The sequence below is a fragment of the Trichechus manatus genome, unplaced genomic scaffold (genome assembly GCF_000243295.1).
Source record: "Trichechus manatus latirostris isolate Lorelei unplaced genomic scaffold, TriManLat1.0 scaffold00045, whole genome shotgun sequence".
Lineage (NCBI taxonomy): Eukaryota > Metazoa > Chordata > Mammalia > Sirenia > Trichechidae > Trichechus > Trichechus manatus.
Genome location: NW_004443981.1, coordinates 9720323 through 9740566, shown reverse-complemented (window position 1 = coordinate 9740566; position 20244 = coordinate 9720323). Strand labels below are relative to the sequence as shown.

The following is a 20244-nucleotide window of genomic DNA, read 5'->3' as shown; positions in this document are numbered from 1 at the left end:
CAACAGGCCGCCCTGCAGCGGGGCCCGGGCGACGAGCCCCCGCGCCCGCTGCGCCTGCTGCCGCCCCAGGTGAGACACCGGGAGGGACTGGGGAAACTGAGGCTCGGGGGCGGCCGGCCGCGCCCCTGCTTCACTTCCTCGTCGGCCTTATAGGTGCCCGGCCCAAGAGGCCAGTCTCCGCCCGCGGTGAAACTCAGGGCGCCCCAAAGCTGAGCTCCTTAGGGATGGCACTTCGACCCCACCTGTCACCGCCCCAGCGCGGTCAGCATCTCGGACACGTCTCGCTATCGGAGCGTTTGCCTCGCTGGGTCCTCTGCTTGGGAAGCCCTCATGCCTCCTCTACCCAGGGCGCCCATGTGCCGGCCTAGCTCCCGAACAGGCTTGTGTTAATTCATTCAGCATTTATTGAGCGCTTACTGTTCCAGGCGAGGTCCAAGGAACAGGAGGGGCAGCCTTGAACACAGTCAATGAAGAATATGAGGCAGGGGCAGGGAGTGACCAGAGGGCTGCGTTAGAGTGAGGAGTCTGGTAGGCCTGACACTGGAGCTGAGACCCAAATGGATTAAAAGGAGCGAAGGTAAAGAGCTTTTCTGGCCAAAGGCACAGCAATTGCTAAGACTGGGACTGTGAACAGAATTAAGCACGTTGTAGTAGTTTTTGAGAGGCCGTGACTGGTCTGTAACCCCACTACCCAGCACAGTGCCCGACACACAGTGGGCTCTGGGTAACTTCTTAACGAGTGAAGGATGGTAACTTCTTAATGAATGAAGTATGCGAAAGCACTCTGTAAGCTACAAAACACTGTCACACAGTGGGACTGTCCAGGATCACACAGCTCTTGGCTGCTGGGAGAGTTGGATCTAAGACATGGATGTCCCAAGCCTAGAGGGTCCACGCATCATCTGTAAAATCACAATCCTTTTCTGTGTTGGGGTGGTTAATGACAAAATGCTTCCCCCCCACCCCAAGTTGCCATAGAGACGTTTCTTCCACTAGAAAAAAGAGGGTGAAGAATAAAATCAAAAACCTTGATTCTGTTGGTTGGTTGACTGATTGATTTATGTAATGACTGAGTGATTTTGGCAGCTTAGGGTATACCTGGAGTCCCTGGGTGGTACAAACGGCTGAGCAGTTCAGACCCACCCAGAGACATCTCAGAAGAAAGGCCTGGTAAACTGCTTCTGAAAGGTCATGGCCATGAAAACCTTATGGAGCAGTTCTACTTTGCACACATGGGGATGCCATGATTTGGAATCTGCTGAACGGCAACTGATTGGTGGAGGGTGTACGCAGTTTGCCATCAAGACTGGAGTGTTATCTCTCACTAAAGTTTGGGAAGATGAGTACGATTCTCCTAGAGATGTGATCTTGAATCAGTCAGTGGCTTTGGATTTTGGTTCCTCATTTGCAGGTGGAATGGTTGGCTGGATGAGCTCTGGTTTGTATTCTCTGCAGAAGAGCCAGATGCCTCCCCCACAGGCTGTGCAGCAGCGAGGCTGAGGAGTCAGAGGATTACACGGCCCCACCCACTGCCTCCAGGAAGGGGTCACAGTGATTGTCTAGTGCAGAGGGCACCATGCTGGCCTGCCTAATTCTCAGCAACCACACAAAAGGGTTGTTTCAGCTTTTATAGATGAGGAACAAGCTCAGAGGTTGAGTGACTTTGCCCAAGACCACCCCGCCACCACGCTGTGGCTGCATTCCATGGCCTGTGCACACCTCACCCCACCCCACCAAATGTGGCCATATGGAAATGGCTTTTTAGATTTGGTATGGTGTCTTAGTTATCTACTGCTGCTATAACCGAAGTACCACAAGTGGATGACTTTAACAAACAAATTTATTTTCTTACAGTTTAGAAGGCTAGAAGTCTGAATTCAGGGCATCAGCTCTAGCAGAAGGCTTTCCCTGTCAGCTCTGAGGGAAGGTCCTTATCTCCTTTCAACATCTGAAGGCCTGGCATTCCTTGGAGATCTCCATGTGTCTTGGCATCAGTCTTCCCCTGGATCTAGGAGGTTCTTAGCGCAGGGACCCCGGATCCAAAGGATGCACTCCGTTCCTGACTCTTCTTTCTTAGTGGTAGTGAGTCCCCTCCCCCCCCACACACTCTCTGCTTGCTTCTCTCTCCTTTTATCTCTTGCAAGATAAAAGATGTGATCAAGCAAGGGTGTGACTTGAGCCACACCCTCTTGTAAGGCTGTGACTCAAGATATACCCCACACTGATCCTGCCTATTTAACATATAAAGGTTAGGGTTTACAGCATGCCACAAAATGGAGGATAATTACATCAGATCACATAATGGAGGACAACTACACAATACTGGGAATCATGGTCTGGCTAAGTTGACACATATATTTGGGGGACATAATTCAATCCGTGACATGCAGCAACTTGGGAAAGAGTCCAAAAATGACACCCTCTCCATAAAGTGAAAGCAGACTTAATCAAGGGTAGGCAGCAGGATGGGACTGTGTTCTGTAGCTAATCTAATTGGGATGGCATAAATTCTGCCTGCATTCACAATAATGTGGTACCTTTGTGGCCCATTCAGCTGATATTCTGAGCCCCAACTCTGCCACAAAGTCCATGAAGACAAACCACGTGTGTACTTTGACCCAGATGACTTCTAGACAGGGTCAGAAAACTATAGATAAAGAGACAGATAAAGATGAAATGCGTTTAGGGGAAAGGAGAGATTTCTGGTCGAGGAGATTAGAGACTTTGTTGAAGAGGTGGCACCTGAACCAGATTTGGAATGGTGGGTCTGAGTGAAAAATGCAGAAGTAGAGAGGCAGTGTTCCAGGGAGGAACAGGAGAGAACCCAGGCAAAAAGTGTGGTCGTGGGGAGAGGGGATCAGAAGCACAAACGAGCGGACATTACCCTATTGTCAGGTCTCACTCTTGTCTGCCCGTTCCCACCCCACCTTGTTCCAGTCACATGGACATTTCCAGTTCCGTCTAACACACGGGGCTCTTTCTGATGAGTCCATGCCTTTGCACGTTTCCCCTTACACACGGAATGCCCTTTTCCACCTGGCGAACATTCTACCCAGCCCTCAAGACCCCCTCAGAGATCACCTCGTCTGGAAGCCTGCCAACCCTGGGCTGTTCTCTGCCATTGCACCTGCTGTACCATGATGTAGCTTTCCCATCTGCCTTGCCTGCCTGCATTCCTTAGGGAAACTTGTCCATCTTCAGAATCTCCGTGGTGCTTCTCAGAGTGCACCCCAGGAAGTCCCGATCCAGCAGGTGTGCTGGGGACTGAGGCATGCAGGGGAACCACCACCTCTTCGAGGGTATGGCTAGGACTCTGCTCACCTGGCTTATGTGGAGGGCGTCCAGGGACACTTAATAAAAGTTGGCTGAAAGAAATAATAACAAAGTAGCAAGTGTAATACCCACATGGTAAGCCAGTCTGGAGAGCAGATAAATAAGTTATTAGACCAGCTGTGCCGCTGTGATAATCCTAAAGCAGTAGGATTTGATGTGTGTGTGTTCAGTGGCATTACATAGTGATGTCCCAAGAGCTTAGAGAAACATTCTAAGTGACTGGTAGTAAAATGAAACAGTATGGGTCTTGAAAGATAATGTAAAGTAAATCCAGTTGTCATTTGACCCATAAGTGGCCCAGGGACACTGCAGGCTCGCGGGGCACTGGCACCAGCTCTGTACACTTCAGAAACCGAAGTGTTGAATCATCTTTATTTGTAGTGAGTCACTCAGACGAGATGTATTCAAACGTGATTGCAGTGAGGGTTTTCATTCTGCCCTGTGATGTTATTGACTTTCCACTGGGTGGCGAGTTGAGTCCAAAGAGGACTTTTGGTGGCTTTCGATTAGTGGTTCTCAGCCGGGGGTGACTTTGTCCCGCTGGAGACATTTGGCAACGTCTGGAGACGTTTTTGATGTCACAAGTTGAGGGTGTTACTGGCATCTTGTGGGATGCTGCTAAATGTCCCACACTGCCCAGGACAGCCCCCACAGAGAGTCCCTGGCCCACAGTGTCAGAACTGCCAGGGTGAGTGGTAAAATCATCTGTTTCCTCTACCTGGAGGAAGAGGCCCGTTATCTCTGCTCTGAGGGCAGGAGCTTTGCCTGTTTTGCTGTATCCCTAACTCCTGTCACAGTGTCTGGCACGTGGTCCTGCTCAGCAAATGTTCGTGGGATGTTGAAGACCACCCTCCCTGCTGGAGGGTGCTTTGCTATTAGACACAGTGCTGCCCTGAGCTTCCTAGGACACACATCTTTGTGCCTGTGGGAGTGTTTCCCGTGGAATCCTAGCATTGAATTGCTGCGTCAAAAAGCATATGCATTTAAACTTCTGGTAGATTAAAAAAAGCAAAGGTTGTTAAAGATACACAGCTTCTTCCTCGGTATATGCCTTGGAGACGCTCCCATGCACACAGACACACGTCCCCGAAGGTTCAGAGCAGCCCGGGAGCAGAGGGCTGGGAACAACCTGTTTGCCCAAAGGAGAATGGTGTGCTCGTTATGTAGGGAAAGTGGGTCACTGAGAGCTCCGCCCAGCAACATGGGATTTCACAGCAAAAAAGGGAGTGAGAAAAACAAACTGAAAAAAAAAAGGTCAAGGTGCAGAAGATGATATATTTATATGAAGTTTAAAAACATGTCAAAACTGAACTCCATATTTACCAGGGATGTCTACATATGCAGTTAAAATACTAAAATGCATGACTATGATAATTAGCATATCCAGGGTAGGGCTTACCTGGGGAGGAGGGCGGAGGAAGTGTGTGTACATTGGGAATAGCAGAGGGCTTCACCTGTACCTATGTGGCATGTCTTAAGGTGAGTGGCGGGGCTTGGGTTACATTGTTCTTTATGGCTTTTTGGTTTCCTAACAATTTCTATTAAAAAAAAAATATATATATATATACACACACACGTATAGATACGCACGCACACGCGCGCGCGCGCGGATCCCTCGTGGGGCAGGGGTTAAGAGCTATGGTTAGGCTTCTAACCAAAAGGTCAGCAGTTTGAATCCACCAGCTTTTCCTTGGAAACCCTCTGGGGTAGTTCTGCTGTGTCCTGTTGGGTTGCTAGGAGTCGGAATAGACTCTACTGCAGTCGGTTTTGGTTATATATGTATATTTAGGAGCCTGGTGGCACAGTGGTTAAGCGTTCAGCTGGTAACCAAAAGGTCGGCAGTTTGAATCCACCAGCCGCTCCTTGGAAACCCTATGGTGCAGTTCTGCTCTGTCCTGTAGGGTCACTATGAGGCAGAATTAACTCGATGGCAATGGGTTTTGTGTTTTATATATATTTAACGAGCCTACATATTGAATTGAGTCAGTATGTTGTATTAAGAGCTCCAGGTAAATGCACATGTGGAAAAACTATAAAGGATTTTACAGTGAAACCTGTGAAAGCTGGAACCTGTGTAAGGCGGAAACCTGTCAGAGAAGGAAGACAGATATTTTCCACTAAAACAAGCATAGAAAAGTGGCAAGACTGCACCCTGTCAAAGGCGGAAAACTTGTGAAACCTGGAAAAACAAGGTAGTCCTGTTGAGTTCCAGCTCTCACAGGTTTCACTGTATTATTTCTGGGTCCTGAATTAAAAAGTCATGTAGAATAGGTAATATTAGAGGGCATTTATGTAGAAGTGATAAGTAGTTCTATGAAATTTGTATTTCATTAGCATAAGCTAATGTTTATGTATGCGTGTACTAGGCTGTGATGTAAAATGTGCCACTGTGGTCTGTGGTCACAAAAGTTTACAAAACACTTCCTTAAACAGTACAGATACATGGCAATATATTTTCACATACGGAAGGTATATTTTATAATTTGGAAAAGGAATTTGGATAGTGGATTTAAGACGAGAGCAAGATTGCCAATACCTTGATAAGCATAATACTTCTTTCTCTTTCCTGTTCTCCTCTTTCTGTATTTAAGCAACTGGAAGCCATTTGTGTCAAGGTACCGTCTGGAGAAACACAAGGTCAAGAGAAGCCGTTGCCCCCGCTGGCCTCCATCCAGCCCAGAACGGCACGGCCGGGCCTGCCCCCCGGGAGGAACCACAGCCTGCTGGGGCTCAGCACTGACAGCCCTCAGCTGCTCAGGGTCCAACCCCTGCTGAGAACTGGGCCACAGCCATGTCACCTGAGCAACCCGCCTCAGCCTCCCATTCAGGTGTTTGTGCAGAGACCACTGCCCACCCTCAGCCCGGTCCCTGTGAAGAGAGCCACGGCCCCCAGGGCTCCGAGTGGACAGGGAGCCACGTCGGCTCCTCCACCAGCCTCCAACGTGCCAGCATTAACGTCTGTTTCACCCAGTTCAGCAAACGTGTTTATTTCCAACTTGCATACAAAACATACTGAGAAAATGAAAAAATCATTAAAAGTGAAAACCCGCTCTGGACGGATCTCTCGACCTCCCAAGTATAAAGCCAAAGACTACAAATTCATCAAGACGGAGGATTTGGCTGATGGCCACCCATCAGACTCTGACGACTACGCAGAGCTCAGCGTGGAGGAAGATGAAGACCAGAGGGGGAAGGAGGCGCTCTTCGACTTCTCTAGTTGCTCCCTGCGGCCCAAAACCTTTAAGTGTCAGACCTGTGAAAAGTCGTACATAGGAAGAGGGGGGCTGGCCCGGCACTTCAAACTTAACCCAGGCCACGGCCAGCTGGAGCCCCCAGTGCTGCTGTCCGAGGTGCGCGCGGATCATAGGACCCTTGGCCCAGCCTCCCTGGAGGCGTCCGACCCCGCTACCGTAAGTGAGGAAGGGGCCCTCTCGCAGCATGCCGCGGAGGCAGAGTCCACCCAGGGCGGACTGCAGGTAACCTTTCTGTCTGTGGACAGTCCCCTTCCTGTCTACCGTCCTAAATTCCCCTCGACAGTGTCAGGTGAGGGTTCAGGCAGAGGCTGGAGTGGGAACAAAATCATCATTGTAGGGCCTCCCCACCCCCAAGAGCTGCACCCTTGGCTGCAGTGCCACCAGCCAGCGGAGGACCAGTGGCCTAAAGGGCCCTGAGCTCTCCTGTTCATCCGCACAATCTAGTGAGCATGTCTGATGGAACGCCATGGGTTCTTAGGCCTGGTCAGTGAAAGCCAGCCCCGTAAAACCACACTCCCATCTGACGCTGACATGACAGGGTCTGGGGAAAGTCAGTATTGGGGTGGTCGGGTGGTGCTTCCCGGAGCATCACCAGTGACACGCTGCTTAGTGCTTCCCCTCCCCGTTCATCCCTTCCCAGACTCCCATAAAACAAAGCAGAAGAAGCCACCATGAGTTTGCATTACCACAGCAAAATTTACGGGAATTTCAGGTCACCGAACACGCGTGCTGTGTTGTGTGTCGTACCCAGTGTGAGTCGTTTTAAAATGACAGGTCACTCGCACCCGTGCAGGTCTCTGCGAGTCACCCCTCACCCCACTTTCCGTTTCCTTTGACTGGGTTTGCTCTCATTTTTTCGTATGTGTGTCTGTGCTCCGGGCTAGGTAATTACATTAGTGTTAATTTGTAGCTTTTGAAATGTTAAGTAGAAAAGCCAGCACTGGAATCTGTGATTATTTGATGGGAGTTTGTGGTAGTGACAAACTGTGGAAAATGAGTGCCTGCCTCCTGGGGACAGCGCAGTGCCCCTGCAGTGGGCAAGGGTCTGAGCGCCTGAGCAGACATGTCTGGGCCCTGGAGATCTGTACTGAGATCCGGTGTAGGACCGTGGGGCAGCCCTTGTGTTAGCATTCAATAAATCACCTTCCCCTGTAGCATTACCCTAATAACAACAATAACTTCCTGTGCTGCATTACATTGTATGCCTGCTTTAGGCAGGCTGTGGGCTAGGAGGATTAGATACATGTTCTCAATCCTACAACAGCCCTGAAATGTAGGCATCATGGCACCTACCTGAGATGAGGCCCGTGAGGCTCAGCAGGGATGACTAACTGTCTCCCCCCTCAGGTCACGGTGTGTCTCGGAATCTGTCCAGGGTGGGAATTAGACCCTGGTCTTCTCTTTCCAAAGCCCACACTCTAGATGAGGCTGCCTCTTAGGAGGTTCTAAGCCACTGACTACTGGTAGAAACTCAACTTCTGTAAAACCTTTCTGTTTCTGTTTTTCTGAAGTTGTATTAGGGCTGGGGTGACCATATGGTTTATCATCTAAACCAGGATGTTTCGAGAGTGAAAGGGGCATGGTTCATAATTGCAAGGAGCAGCAGACACACCAAGGACTGTCTGAGACAAACTGAACGATCACCCTCACCCTGGCACTTCCTACTTCCTTCAATAAAGGAATCCTACAGCAGAGCAAAAGAAACTTCTGGATACTCTGTTTCCTGAACATAGGCACCTGGCCTTGGGAGTGGTGGCCATCCAGGTTGCTTGTGAGGCCGAGGGGCCCTGAGCTCACCCCCTCTGACTGCTGGGATGCAGAGGGGTCTGCCGTGGAGGGCTATGTGGTGCTTAACGCCATGGATACACCCGGTTCAGGGCTTCAGACTGGTTCAGACCATTTCAGTCATGGTCGACAAAGCGAAATCAGAACAGACCCAAATTTTTAAAATTTGGGTGAAGCAGAGCAATAAGCAGAATGGGAAAAATTATGGGTCGAAGCCCTGGAACGTGAGACTCAAAAGAGTCATAGTGAGCCCTTTCAGGACCCTGATGCATGAGGCTGGATTCTTGCCAGGACTGTGGAGAGCGACACACATTCAAAGCGGGGCAGCCAGCCACCATCTTTGAGCGGGGCGTGGCTGTTTCTGACTCTGCCAGTCAAGAGAATTGGTTGCTATGCAACTCACACGCTGCCCTTGTTTTCGAATAGGGAGATTAAGTTTCTAGCAGGGCTTTGACCTGTAATTTTTCCCATTATGGTTATGGTTCCACTTCACCCACATTTAAAAAATTCAGATCTGTTTGAGTTTCACTTTGTAGACCATGACTGAACCGAGCAGAACCAGTTTGAAGCCCTCGCCCAGTACCTCCTGAAGCATCCACTGTAATTGGATATGTAGAGGGCAGGTTCTTTGGGGCCCAGTGAGAATGGTAGCTAAGACTGGGGAGAACATCCACATGCCCACCGTCTCATGGAAAGCATTTGACCCTCCAACAGTCCTGGGAGGTGTAATATATTATTATTCCTATTTACAGAGCAGGGAATGGGGAAGGAATGAGGAAACAAAATATGTCAGATCCAGAATTCTCTTTAAAAAGCCATACAAACCCATAGAGATAGGAAGTAAATAGTGGTTGCCAGGGGCTGTAGGGTTGGGGGGCTGGGAGTGGCCACTAATGGGCACAGGGTTTCATTTTGGGGTGATGAGGGTGTTTTGGAATTAGATAGCACTGATGAAATGTACTAAATGCCACTGAATTGTACACTTTAAAATGGTGAACTTTATGGTATAGAAATATACCTCAGGTAAAATAATAATTTTTTTTAAAAGGCCATGGATAAGTTGTGAATTAGAATATAAAATTTGGGTCCGTTTTCAAGATGAAGGTAATGTCAGAGAAGCTTTGTTTCATTTTGGGCAATACCCCAGGGTTACAGTCTGCTGGCCCAGACTTACTGGCTGGCTAATACTTTACCCAGTATCCTAAAGAGGTGCTTTGTTAAGACACACTGACCATAGTTAATATGTCTTAATTATGCAAAGAAGAAACAATTTTGCAAGTTCCTTGCTTTTGACTTGACATTTTACTGCTTTAACGTTTCCATTGTGACATAGTAAAGCATGATTATTTTGTTTTGTATTTTGGATGTGCATTCATTTAGAATGGTCAGTCTGTAGAAGTTGAAGAGGCTTTGGTGTCTGAACCAGAAAATGAAAGTTATTCAGCACTTTGGGGACCAGGGAGACACCCAGGACCCAGAAGAGGTGGATATTCCAAGGTCCCTGCCAAGTCCAGTGTAGCTGCCCTCCAGCAGAGTGGAGCCGCTCAGCCGCCTGTGGACCCTGGAGCCAAAGAGGAGCAGAGCGCAGCAAGGAGCAAAGCCAGGTTCAAGGAGGTACATCGCCTGATAGCCCTGTGCTTGAGCTCAGGTGTTGCACTGGCGTGGTCCATTGTAGTTCACTGTAAGCTTTTGGAATTTCAAACTAAAATACTCAGATCAACTGATAATTCACCTGAGGTGTACTTGGATGAAATATTGTAATGAATTCAAAGACAGTGTTATCTGCAATAACTCAGAACCTTACCTGTTCCAAATGACCCTAGGCCTCAGCTGTAGCTCCACGAGCTGCTTGCCTTTATACATTTGGGAATAATTATAGCCTGTTATCTTAGTCATCTAGTGCTGCTATAACAGAAATACCACAAGCGGATGGCTTTAACAAAGAGAAATCTATTCTCTCACAGTTTAGGAGGCTGGAAGTCCAAATTCAGGGCACCAGCTCCAGGGGAAGGCTTTCTCTGTCGGCTCTGGGGGAAGGTCCTTGTCATCAATCTTCCGCTGGTCTAGCAGGTTCTCAGTGCAGGGACTCCAGGTCCAAAGGACGCGCTCTGCTCCCAGCTCTGCTTTCTTTATTGTAGGAGGTCCCGCTCCTCTCTGCTTGATTCTCTCTTTAATATCTCAAACGAGATTGACTCAAGATACAGCCTAATCCTGTAGATTGAGTCCTGCCTCATTAACATAACCGTCTCTAACCCTGCCTCATTAACATCATAGAGCTAGGATTTACAACACATAGGAAAATCATATCAGATGACCAAATGGTGGACAGTCACACAATACTGGGCATCATGGCCTAGCCAAATCAACACACATTTTTAGGGAACACAGTTCAATCCATAACACTTGTGTTCACATGAAAGCAGTTTAGAAAACACCAGAAATTGTTTTCTGTTTTTCCATAAAAAGCTTCAAGGAATCAAAGAAGTTTCAACTTTTGGACCCTAGAGTCTCCCATTCCCAGTCCCTCCAAAGTAGGTTATTGATATTGAGTTTAATTGAATTGACTTGGGAAGGTAGGACCCTAAACTTACCCAGATGGTTTTTGGCTAGGAGTGTATGTATTTGCTTGGTAATGGCCATATTTTATTTTAAAGAAAAGATGTGAAAAATGTTAAGAGAGAGCCCGAGATAATGTGTTAATGAGCCAAATGGCCTGAGAAAGAGTGGCTGTCAGGGGCTCAGGGCTTCCAGCCTCCTACACACAGGAGGATGTGATTCTCAGAGAGGAAGTGGATTTCCTGGAAGGTTTCCTGGGCAAAATGGGATGTTACATGTTTCTGCTGCCAGTGCAAGCCCTGGTGAGTTATCTTTGCTCCCAATTTGGCTTGTAGAATGATCTTCCCAGGTGATGGGTTTTTAGTAGTCCTTGGCTTGTTTCCTTCATTTTCCATTCAAAATGGCTGCCATCGTTTGTCAAACCCTTTCTGTGTGGCAGCTCCAAAAAACCCAAAAAACCAAACCCATGATTCCAACTCACAGTGACCCTGTAGGACAGAGTAAAACTGCCCCGTAGGGTTTCCAGGGCTGTCATCTTTATGGAAGCAGACTGCTGCATCTTTCTCCCATGGAGCGGCTGGTGGGTTTGAACCACCGATGTTTTGTTTAGCAGTCAAGCGCTTAACCGCTGCCTAAACCCTGGTGCACGGTGCCGAGTGCCAAGCACACCTTGCTTCATTCATTCCACAACAGCCACTCTCTTGGTGTATCTCACTTCATTCATTCCACAACAACCACTGTCCCAGGCACACCTCACTTCATTCATTCCACAACAACCGCTCTCCTGACTTTATAGGTGAGGAACCTATACCTCAGCGAGGTTAAATGACTTGCACTAAGTCACCTCGCAGGTAGGAGGCAGATAAGAATGTGAATCTAAGTTGTTTGGTGTTGACTGAGTAGGGGTATGTGAGGGGCGTTCTGGGATCAGTGAGGCCAGCTGGCCCACCCAGCAGTGACTCTGTTGTGATGGTGATGTCAGCTTGATCTGCATGGCCACATCTGTCACACAGAAAATTTGAGGGCTCTTTAAACAGGACCTTTGTCTGACTCTTACAGATGAGAATTTTCCAGAAACACATGTTTACACACCAAGTGTCCACCAAGCGGCAGGCCCTGCTCTGGGTGTTGAGGGCACAGTGGTCACAAGACAGATGCGGCCCCTGCATTCACGGTGTAAACTCTGGTCAGGGAGAAAGACGAGTGCAAACCAGAGTTGCCCGGCAGAGCTGTCAGGCGGGCTGAGTGCCAGCTGAGGATTGAGGAGCTCCGTGTGGGCTGGTGTTAAATAAGCTCATTCAGAATTTAGGCCAGGTTGTGTGAGGGACCCCTGTGTTCTGACCTTCCCACGCTACAGGTAGACGAGATAGGGCTCTCTACCTCACGGGTTTTGAAATTCATAATAAAACATTTTTGTCCTGCAAATGAAAAGTTGCCCTCTGGCTCTTCTGACTGTTTTCTGAGCATCGTGCCTCTCCTCCCAACCCCTTCCAGTTCGTCTCAGTGTCCTGGGGCTGCCGTCCCAGAGGTACCCAAGAGGGGGGCTTTAAAGAACAGAGGTTTATTTTCTGACAGTTCTAGGGGCTAAAAGTGCAAATCAGGGCCTTGGCTGTGCCGATTCCTTCCTTGTCTGTAACCGTGGGTGTTCTGGCTCCTTGGCCTGTAGACAGTCCTCACACAGACTTCCCCCGTGTGCCTCTGTATCTGATCTATTCTTTTTATAATTTGGAAGTGATTAGGTTTAGGGCACACCCTACACTCATGGCCTCATTATTATAACAAAGAAAACTATTTCCATACAGGATTACATCCACAGGCATTGGGATTAGGATTCTAGTATATATTTTGAGGGGATTTGGTTCAATCCATAACATAGTTCTTTTTAGCTCCTCTCTTCCTGAGCCCGGTCTCATGACCTCTGAGGCACCATCACCTCCCTGTGCCTCAGAAGACTGTCTTTCTAAGACTGTCAGCTTCTCACTTCTTGCCTCCCTGGGTCACCTCACCCATTCTGGTTTCATGGACCATCTGCCCTATGCCGACTCTTACCCCTGCTTCCTGTGCCGACTTCCCTCCAGAGCAGCAGAGCTCATGTTGCAAACATCTCCTCCTGCGCCCTGGAGACCCCTCAGCCTCTTTCATGTCTGAGCAGAACCACCTTCTCTGCTCACAAGCTGGCTTCCTATCCTGCCCCCACATGGTCAGGGGCAGCTCCGTCTGCCCAGAGATCCAGCCTGGAGGCCCCAGAGACATTCTGATTCCTCTTTCTCTTTCACTCCCCCCTCCATGTCCATGCTCTCTCAGCCCTGAGGACCATGCCCTTGTGCCCACCCTGTCCCACCTGGGTCCACTGTGCCCTTGTGCCCACCCTGTCCCACCTGGGCCCACTGTGCCCTGGTGCCCACCCTGTCCCACCTGGGTCCACCATGCCCTCATGTCCACCCCATCCCGCCTGCGTCCTCCATGCCCTCATGCCCATCCTGTCCCACCTGGGTCCACATCTTCTGGAGCCTGCACTCCGGCTAGAGTCTCCTGACTGCTGCCTCCAGGCCCTTCTCTGCACCCTTGTTCCAGTGAGTGCCAAAATCTCTCTCCTTTGGTGCCTGTAGAAAGAAATCCAAGCTCTTGGGCCCCTTGCACCCTGGCCCTGGGCTGCCTTTCAGTCCTGCAGGCACTGTGCCGCTCTCCTCTCCCCTGAGCCCCTGCAGACAGCCTCGTCTTCACCCGGGCTCCTGCCTCACTCCTGCCGTTGCTCATTGTTGCGTGCCCCTCTCTTGGTTTGTGTCTCATCTCTGCACTAGTTGGCCAGCCGGAGAGGGTGGGGCCCACAGTTACCCATCACAGGGCCTGGACACAGTCCGCCTTTTATGTTCTGTGTTGCATCAACTTGTTGGCTGTTAAGAAACTCTTGAGGGACGTTCAGAGATGTCAAACGTCTTCTTCTGTAGTTCCCCCAGCAGTGTGACCAGGAGGATGTACCTCAGCTGACTCCGCTTGTGACCGTGTATGAATTTCTTCTGATGAAGGTGAGTCTTCTAAATGGTATCTGGGCTGGTTTCAAGTTACTGACCCTAGCAGGAACCTGGCTGGCATTGTTCTGTCTCTGGGACAGAGCTGGAGGACAGTGTTCGTCACGGCTGAGCACCTGGCTGTGGGCCAGATGACACATGGCAGGGTCTCTTTGGCCGGCCACTTGTCTCGCCCTGGACTGTGGTAGTGTGGGGAATGGGGACAGCAAGAGGGGCCACAGCAAACTGCTGCCGGCCCTCACGCATTTATCTCCCGGTCCCATCTGCCCTCGTGGACCCCACAGCCCCAGGCTCTGCTCTCTGATGAGCCCACTCTGGCAGTGAGACTGGGGGGCCTGCGCCCCACACTCCATGAATGGCAGGTGCAGTCCAGGGGGCACTAGCAGTGCCCCTTGGGACCGAAGGCTGGCCCTCCTCCTGCCTGCCAGGCTTGGGTACGGGCGCCCTTGGGCCTTTCTGCGCCCTCACTGCTCCCTCGGCTGTCTTCCTGGAGTTCCTGGAGCTGGCCCCACGTTCCTCTGTGTGGTCATCCCGGGGGCCCCGTTCCTGACTCCCCCGGCGCAGAGCACAGCGCCTGGACACAGCCGCCTCACGGGGAGGGACGGAAATGCTGCCGCTGACACTGAGGGGCCGTGTCCTTCCATAGCGTCAGCTTCCCTCTGTGTTTCCTGTATCATCGCCTCGGGTTTAGACATTTCCGGTCATCTTCTCTTCACTAAGGTTGAAAGAAGTCATCTAGCGAAGCCTTTGTTCCCAGCCGTATATAAGGAGTTTGAAGAGTTGCATAAAATGGTTAAGAAGATGTGTCAGGATTACCTCAGTAGTTCTGGTCCGCGTTCTCTGGAGCCCCTGGAAATAAACAACAGTAAGGTAATGCGCTCACGTGGGCCGAAGAGCTTTGCTCTTAGTTAGCCAAGGGAAGGGGGTCCGTCAGCAAAGGGGAGTGGGGGGCGCTGTGTTTGGTAGTGGCATCTTCATAGTCAACATCTTTTTGGCTCTTTTTTCCATCAAATGGATTTTTTTCTTAAGCAACAAATACTTGTTGTAGAAAACTCAGAAATGCAGACGAGCTAAAACACCCATCAGCCTCCCGCTCACCGACGGTCACAGTTAATATCTTGGTGGGTCGCTTCCTTCTTCATGTAGGTTTTTGGCGACAGGTTACACAGGGACCGATAGTGCTCATTTCAGTGTCATTGTCATTTCTAAATTGCATTTAGCGATGTTAGGTTCTTTACAAACATGTTTGGAACTGACGTGGGTTTGACTTGTAGAGAATACCCTTTGCTGAGGCTGGAGCACATCGTGTGGTCAGATCGTTGTTCCAGGCCTCGACAGTGTGCAACCAGGAGACACAGCCCCCTCAAGATCAGGACCTCGGCCGGTCAGGGTTTGGCTGATGCAGACACTGATCACAGAGCCCCTGGGCTTCTCTGGGTCTCAGTTTCCACCTCTGTCCAAAGAAAGCTCTAAATTCCGTCGTCCTTTCTGGCTCTCGCAGTGCCATGGTTGTAAATACCCCTGTTTATTTAAAACATTAACCACCACATGGACAGCAATAAGGAATGCTTAAAAAGGCCATGTTGCCTTCACCTGCTCTTGGCATCTACTAAGCCCACGGATCTGCCTCTCTGTTACTAGCAGAATTAGCACTTACGTGTTATGACGCTTCGGTAGCAAGAAGTCTTGATCCAAACCGGAATATAACACATGGTTTTTTTGTTCGTTTGTTTTTGGCTTTTTATGGTCATTGTTAATTTTACACAAATTCAGTATTTAGTATATTCCCTAGGAAAACTTCATATTTTAATTTCTTAAATTGTATAATATTTAAAAAGGGTTTTCTGCTGAGCCTCCATAGTCGCCCTGGTTGACCGTCATAGGCTCCATGGTTTCTAAGCTGTAAATTAAATGAGAGCGTGAAGGCCGGGCACCCCATCACATCCATCATTTGTAGGCGGTTCAGCTGTGCTGTGGCCTCTTTGGAGCAACGACAGTGGCTCAGTCTGTAAGGGGCCCTGTCAAGCTGGTCAGCTCCGAGTTGCCTGACCCTGATTCCACTTTAGCAGCCTCTGCTGCCGTTCTCCCTGCCCGCCGCCAGCCGTGTGCTGTGCCATATTCCGTGTCTAGTATCCGTCTGTCTCCGTCATCTGCTAGTGCTTTGCATATGGAATCTAATCTAGTCCTTATGAAAACCCTTCAAGGCAGCTGTCATCTCTCTCGTATGGACAAGGAAACTGAGACTGGAGATGATCGGTGGCTTGCTGAGGTCCCACGGCCAGTGAGCAGAGGAGCTGGATCCGCCCTGGCTCTCCCAGGCCCCAAAGCCACGCCCCCTCCGCCCGCTGTGGTATATGCAGGACTATTTTCCCGAAAAGATGCCAGTGGGGGCGCAAAGAAGGAGGAATAACGGGCAAGGAAGTTACTTTGGTATCAAACTAACATATTAAGCTTTTGATAGCACTAAAGAGAGCTCTTTAAAAAAAAATTTTAAACCTTTTTAGTGTCCTCTTCCAAAATATGCCGACATAGAACCTTCTGGTTTTGATAATGATCCATTCTATCAGCTATTTCGTCTGACTTTATACTTATTTTCATTGTGCTCATTGTTTAGACGGCACTTCACTGTACAGAGGGACTTCATGGATTGAAATTCAGTCACTTAACTCTTCTGTGTTGACATGCTTTGGGTGCTTGTGTGTTTTGGGTAAAGCTTCCCGCTGTTAGCCCCTTAGTTACCTAGTACTGCTGTAACAGAAGTACCACTACTGGGTGGCTTTAAGGAACAGAAGTTTATTTTCTCAAGCTCAGGAGGCTAGAAGTCTGAATTCAGGCACCGGCTCTAGGGGAAGCTCTCTTTCTCTGTCAGCTCAGGAGGAAGGTCCTTGTGTCTTTTCAGCTTCTAGTCCTGGGTTCTTGGCAATCTTCATGGGGCGTGGCATCTGTCTTCCCCCACCTGTGCTTGCTTCTGTTCCTAATCTGCTCTTTTTAGATCTCAAAAGTAATTGGTTTAAGACACACCCTACCACTGGGGTGGCCTCATTAACATAACAAAGAAACCCCTGTTCCCAAATGGGATTACATCCAGAGGTGGGAGGTAAGGATTCCGACACATATGGGGGAGGACACGACTCAGTCGGTAAAAGCCCTTTTTCCTCAGGTTGCTGAGTCATTGGGAATCACTGAAGAGTTCCTGAGGGAAAGAGCAATACGCACAGACGGCCTTCCAGGCGGGCGCACTGGCGGAGAGGCGGACAGGGCGGAGCTGGTGGCGGCTGGCGGACAAAAGCGGGAAAGTGAGGTAGGCCTGGGCTGAGGGGACACCCAGCTGCATGATTGCGGGTTGACTTCCTAAGCTCGCAACACTGTTGTCTGGGAAGAGGGGCAGGTCTGCCTGTTTCTTCACCATCCTAGTGATTGGGTCGTCTCTCCACAGGTCACAGAGGAGGTACTGGCCTCGGTGAAAAGGACCAGAAGAGGGTGTGTGCCCAAGGATGCCACAGAGCCTCTAGCTGCCCCCAGAAGAGGCCAGGAGAGGCCCAGGACCGGGCGTGCCCCAGCCGCCAGGGAAGGTACGACGCTGGTGTAGTGTGTGCCCCCAGGGTGCGATTTAAGAGACCTCTGGTTTCTCAGAAGTTCTGCCCCAGCTCCCCAGTGTTCTGAGGTTCTGTCTTCATTCCCTATGAGTCTTGAGGTCTTTGAGCTTTTCTTGAGTTCCTTTGAAGTGAAGAGCCACCTCCTGGGGTGAGTGACTGAACCCAGGAGGGTCCAGAGAGGGTTGGGTGGACTTGAGAGAAGGGGCTGGGAACCAAGGACACATTTCGTGTGGCTTGGCTTTCATGAGAGTTGGCTGTCATTTGACACTTGAGAACAAGACACGTTCTTGCTTTTAGTCTTGCTCTAGCCAGAGCCTGTCAGCTAGACACTTTGAACAGTATGGCACACCGAGAATGGTTATGCAACTTTCTAGCATCCTGGAGAGCTGATGCTACCTTGCCTGATCCAAAGGTCTCAAATTGGAAGAGGCTTTCTCTGCTTTTGAACTTGGGACTTCATCCACCCCAATGGGGATGTAAGTCCCTAGAAGGAGGAGAGTGAAGCGCCCTTGGCACCTGTTTGGAGCACACCCTCCCCCTTCATTAGCCTGTATTTTCTCTTTACACTTCATCCACGCTTATCCTGCAGTCAGCACAATTTCACAAGCACTTTCTGAGGGTCTCATGTGTGCCCTGCACTGTGGCCGGGGCAGGACTCGGTGATGAGTAAGGGGGCTTCCTGGCCCTCCAGCTGGTCATGTTCAGGGCATGGTTCTTTATGGGGTGTGAGGATCACCCGGGGAGGTGTTTTTGAAGTACAGAGGCCTGGGCATCCCCCATGAGTCCAACAGTGGATCGGGAGGGTGGACACACAGGTTTTGAAAAGCCCTCGGGTTCATAACCGCCCGTCATTCATTCAGGGTAGAGAAAAAATTACACTGCTCAACAACTCTGGGAATGTATTTTTAATGCAATATTTGTCTTTCTGAATAGATACTAAGGACTAATACAAGACAAATTTGCTGCCAATCCCACATAGCCAGGGGAGTTTATGTTTTGATTTTTTGTTGGCAAGAGAATTAATTTGGATGTGTATTTTGGAGAGTGAGTAGTGACGAGGCCGTAACGCGACACATAGGTGCTTATCCTGCTCTTCTGAACCTTTAGGTGGTGGCCCTCAAGTCAACGGGCACTCGTCCCACCACTGTGGAGAAGCCCATCCAGCAGCAGGTCCTCCCAGCGGTCGCAGCGTGTTCCCTGCTGGCCAGCAGCTGAGAGCGTTTGCTGACATAGATGCCCAGAGTGGGTCTGTGGGCTCAGCTCTCCTGCCCCAGGATGCTCAGGAGTGTTCAGGCCAGAGCCCCGGAGGCAGCCCATGTGGCTCAGGCCTCTGCAGCACCCTGGTGTCCAGTGGAGGGCTAGGGTCCCTGCCGCCTGGTGGTACCAGGAATGCAGGGGTCGGGAACCTTGGCAGTGCGTGCGCCTCCCACCCAGATGGCCGGCAGCCCAGCCCCAGCACTGTCACACTCACTGCTGTCACAACCCTGCCATCCAAGACAGCTTTGTCCCCGGAGGCCCCGCCGGTAGACCATGCCTCCAGGACTGCTTCCGGGCCAGGGCCTCAGCCCAGCCTGGATGGGTTGCAGTTGGCTGCAAGGGGTCTTGGAAGCCACATGGGGGACTGGAGCCAGTTCTCCTGCAGGGCCGAGGAGGCTGCTCAGCAGACAGAGCTGGAGAACGTTGTCGCCGTAGGTGAAGCCGTGACTTTCGAAGTCCCCAATGGGTGCCATGAGTTGTTTTCTCAGGGACAGGAGCAGATTTTTATTCAAACTTCAGATGGGCTCATCTTGTCCCATCCAGGTACGGTCGTGACTCGGGAGGAGGACGTTGTCATAGTGACCGAGGCGGAGGGGCCTGCCCTGCAGATGGGCCTGCTGCCAGAAGGTGTTCCTTTAGGAGCCGTGGAGGCCTTCCTCAGCATGGGGACCGAGCCCTGTCCGTGAGACCAAGTCAGAACCAGCCCTATATTTGTATGTATTTTATCCAAAGAAGGTCTGTTTCAAGCAATGTTTATTTTTCTAATGTGAATACTGACACAAATGCACCTTTTATTTATAAAGGATAAAGTCTTAACGTCCACCTGTCTGCCTTCTTCTCTCACTTGCCCATCCTAGTGATGGCAGATATGCTGCCTAACGCTTAGAAGCTTTTGATGACTGGGGCAGTGAGCACCATTGCCACTATTACTTGATCATCTGACCTGCTCCCGGCCCTCAAAATTTATGTCCCCTCACCTCCTCGACAGCGTGCTGCCTTTTCACCCGACTTGGTCTACATTGGAAGCTGCTTCTGGATTCAATAAAAATAACAATAAGCTAGCCATTCTGGGTAGCATTTTATCGGGAAGCGGGAAAGAAAGTTGTTTTTTTCAGTTAGTGGATGAGAAAATGAGGCATGAGTAGTAAGACGACCTTCTGGGGCTCCACACGGCGACGGGGCTGAGTCAGAGCCCCAGGCCCTCCATGCCCGCATGTAACCCACGTATGGTCTTTTCCTGGAGCGTTTTTCTTGGCTGTATTATGGGAAAGGAGCCCTGGTGGTGCAGTGGTTAAGTGCTCGGCTGCTCACCAAAAGACTGGCAGTTTGAATCCACCAGCCACACCTTGGAAACCCTATGGGCAGTTCTACTCTGTCCTGTAGGGTCGCTATGAGTCGGAATCGACTGGACTGCAACTTTTTCTTTTTTTTTTT

The 20244-nt window shown here is 50.1% G+C and overlaps 1 protein-coding gene across 1 annotated transcript in view; it reads left to right on the top strand.

Moving 5' to 3' along the window:
* ZNF839 (zinc finger protein 839) overlaps nt 1-19855 on the top strand; it is a 20016-nt gene extending 161 nt beyond the window's left edge. The window contains 8 exon segments of the mRNA XM_023731661.1: nt 1-69; nt 5925-6809; nt 9753-9986; nt 13877-13954; nt 14678-14827; nt 17118-17258; nt 17394-17529; nt 18661-19855. The exon segment at nt 1-69 is cut by the window's left edge and continues 101 nt beyond it. Coding sequence (XP_023587429.1) covers nt 1-69; nt 5925-6809; nt 9753-9986; nt 13877-13954; nt 14678-14827; nt 17118-17258; nt 17394-17529; nt 18661-19496 — 2529 coding nt within the window. The 3' untranslated portion in view covers nt 19497-19855.
* The last annotated feature ends 389 nt before the right edge of the window (nt 19856-20244 follow it).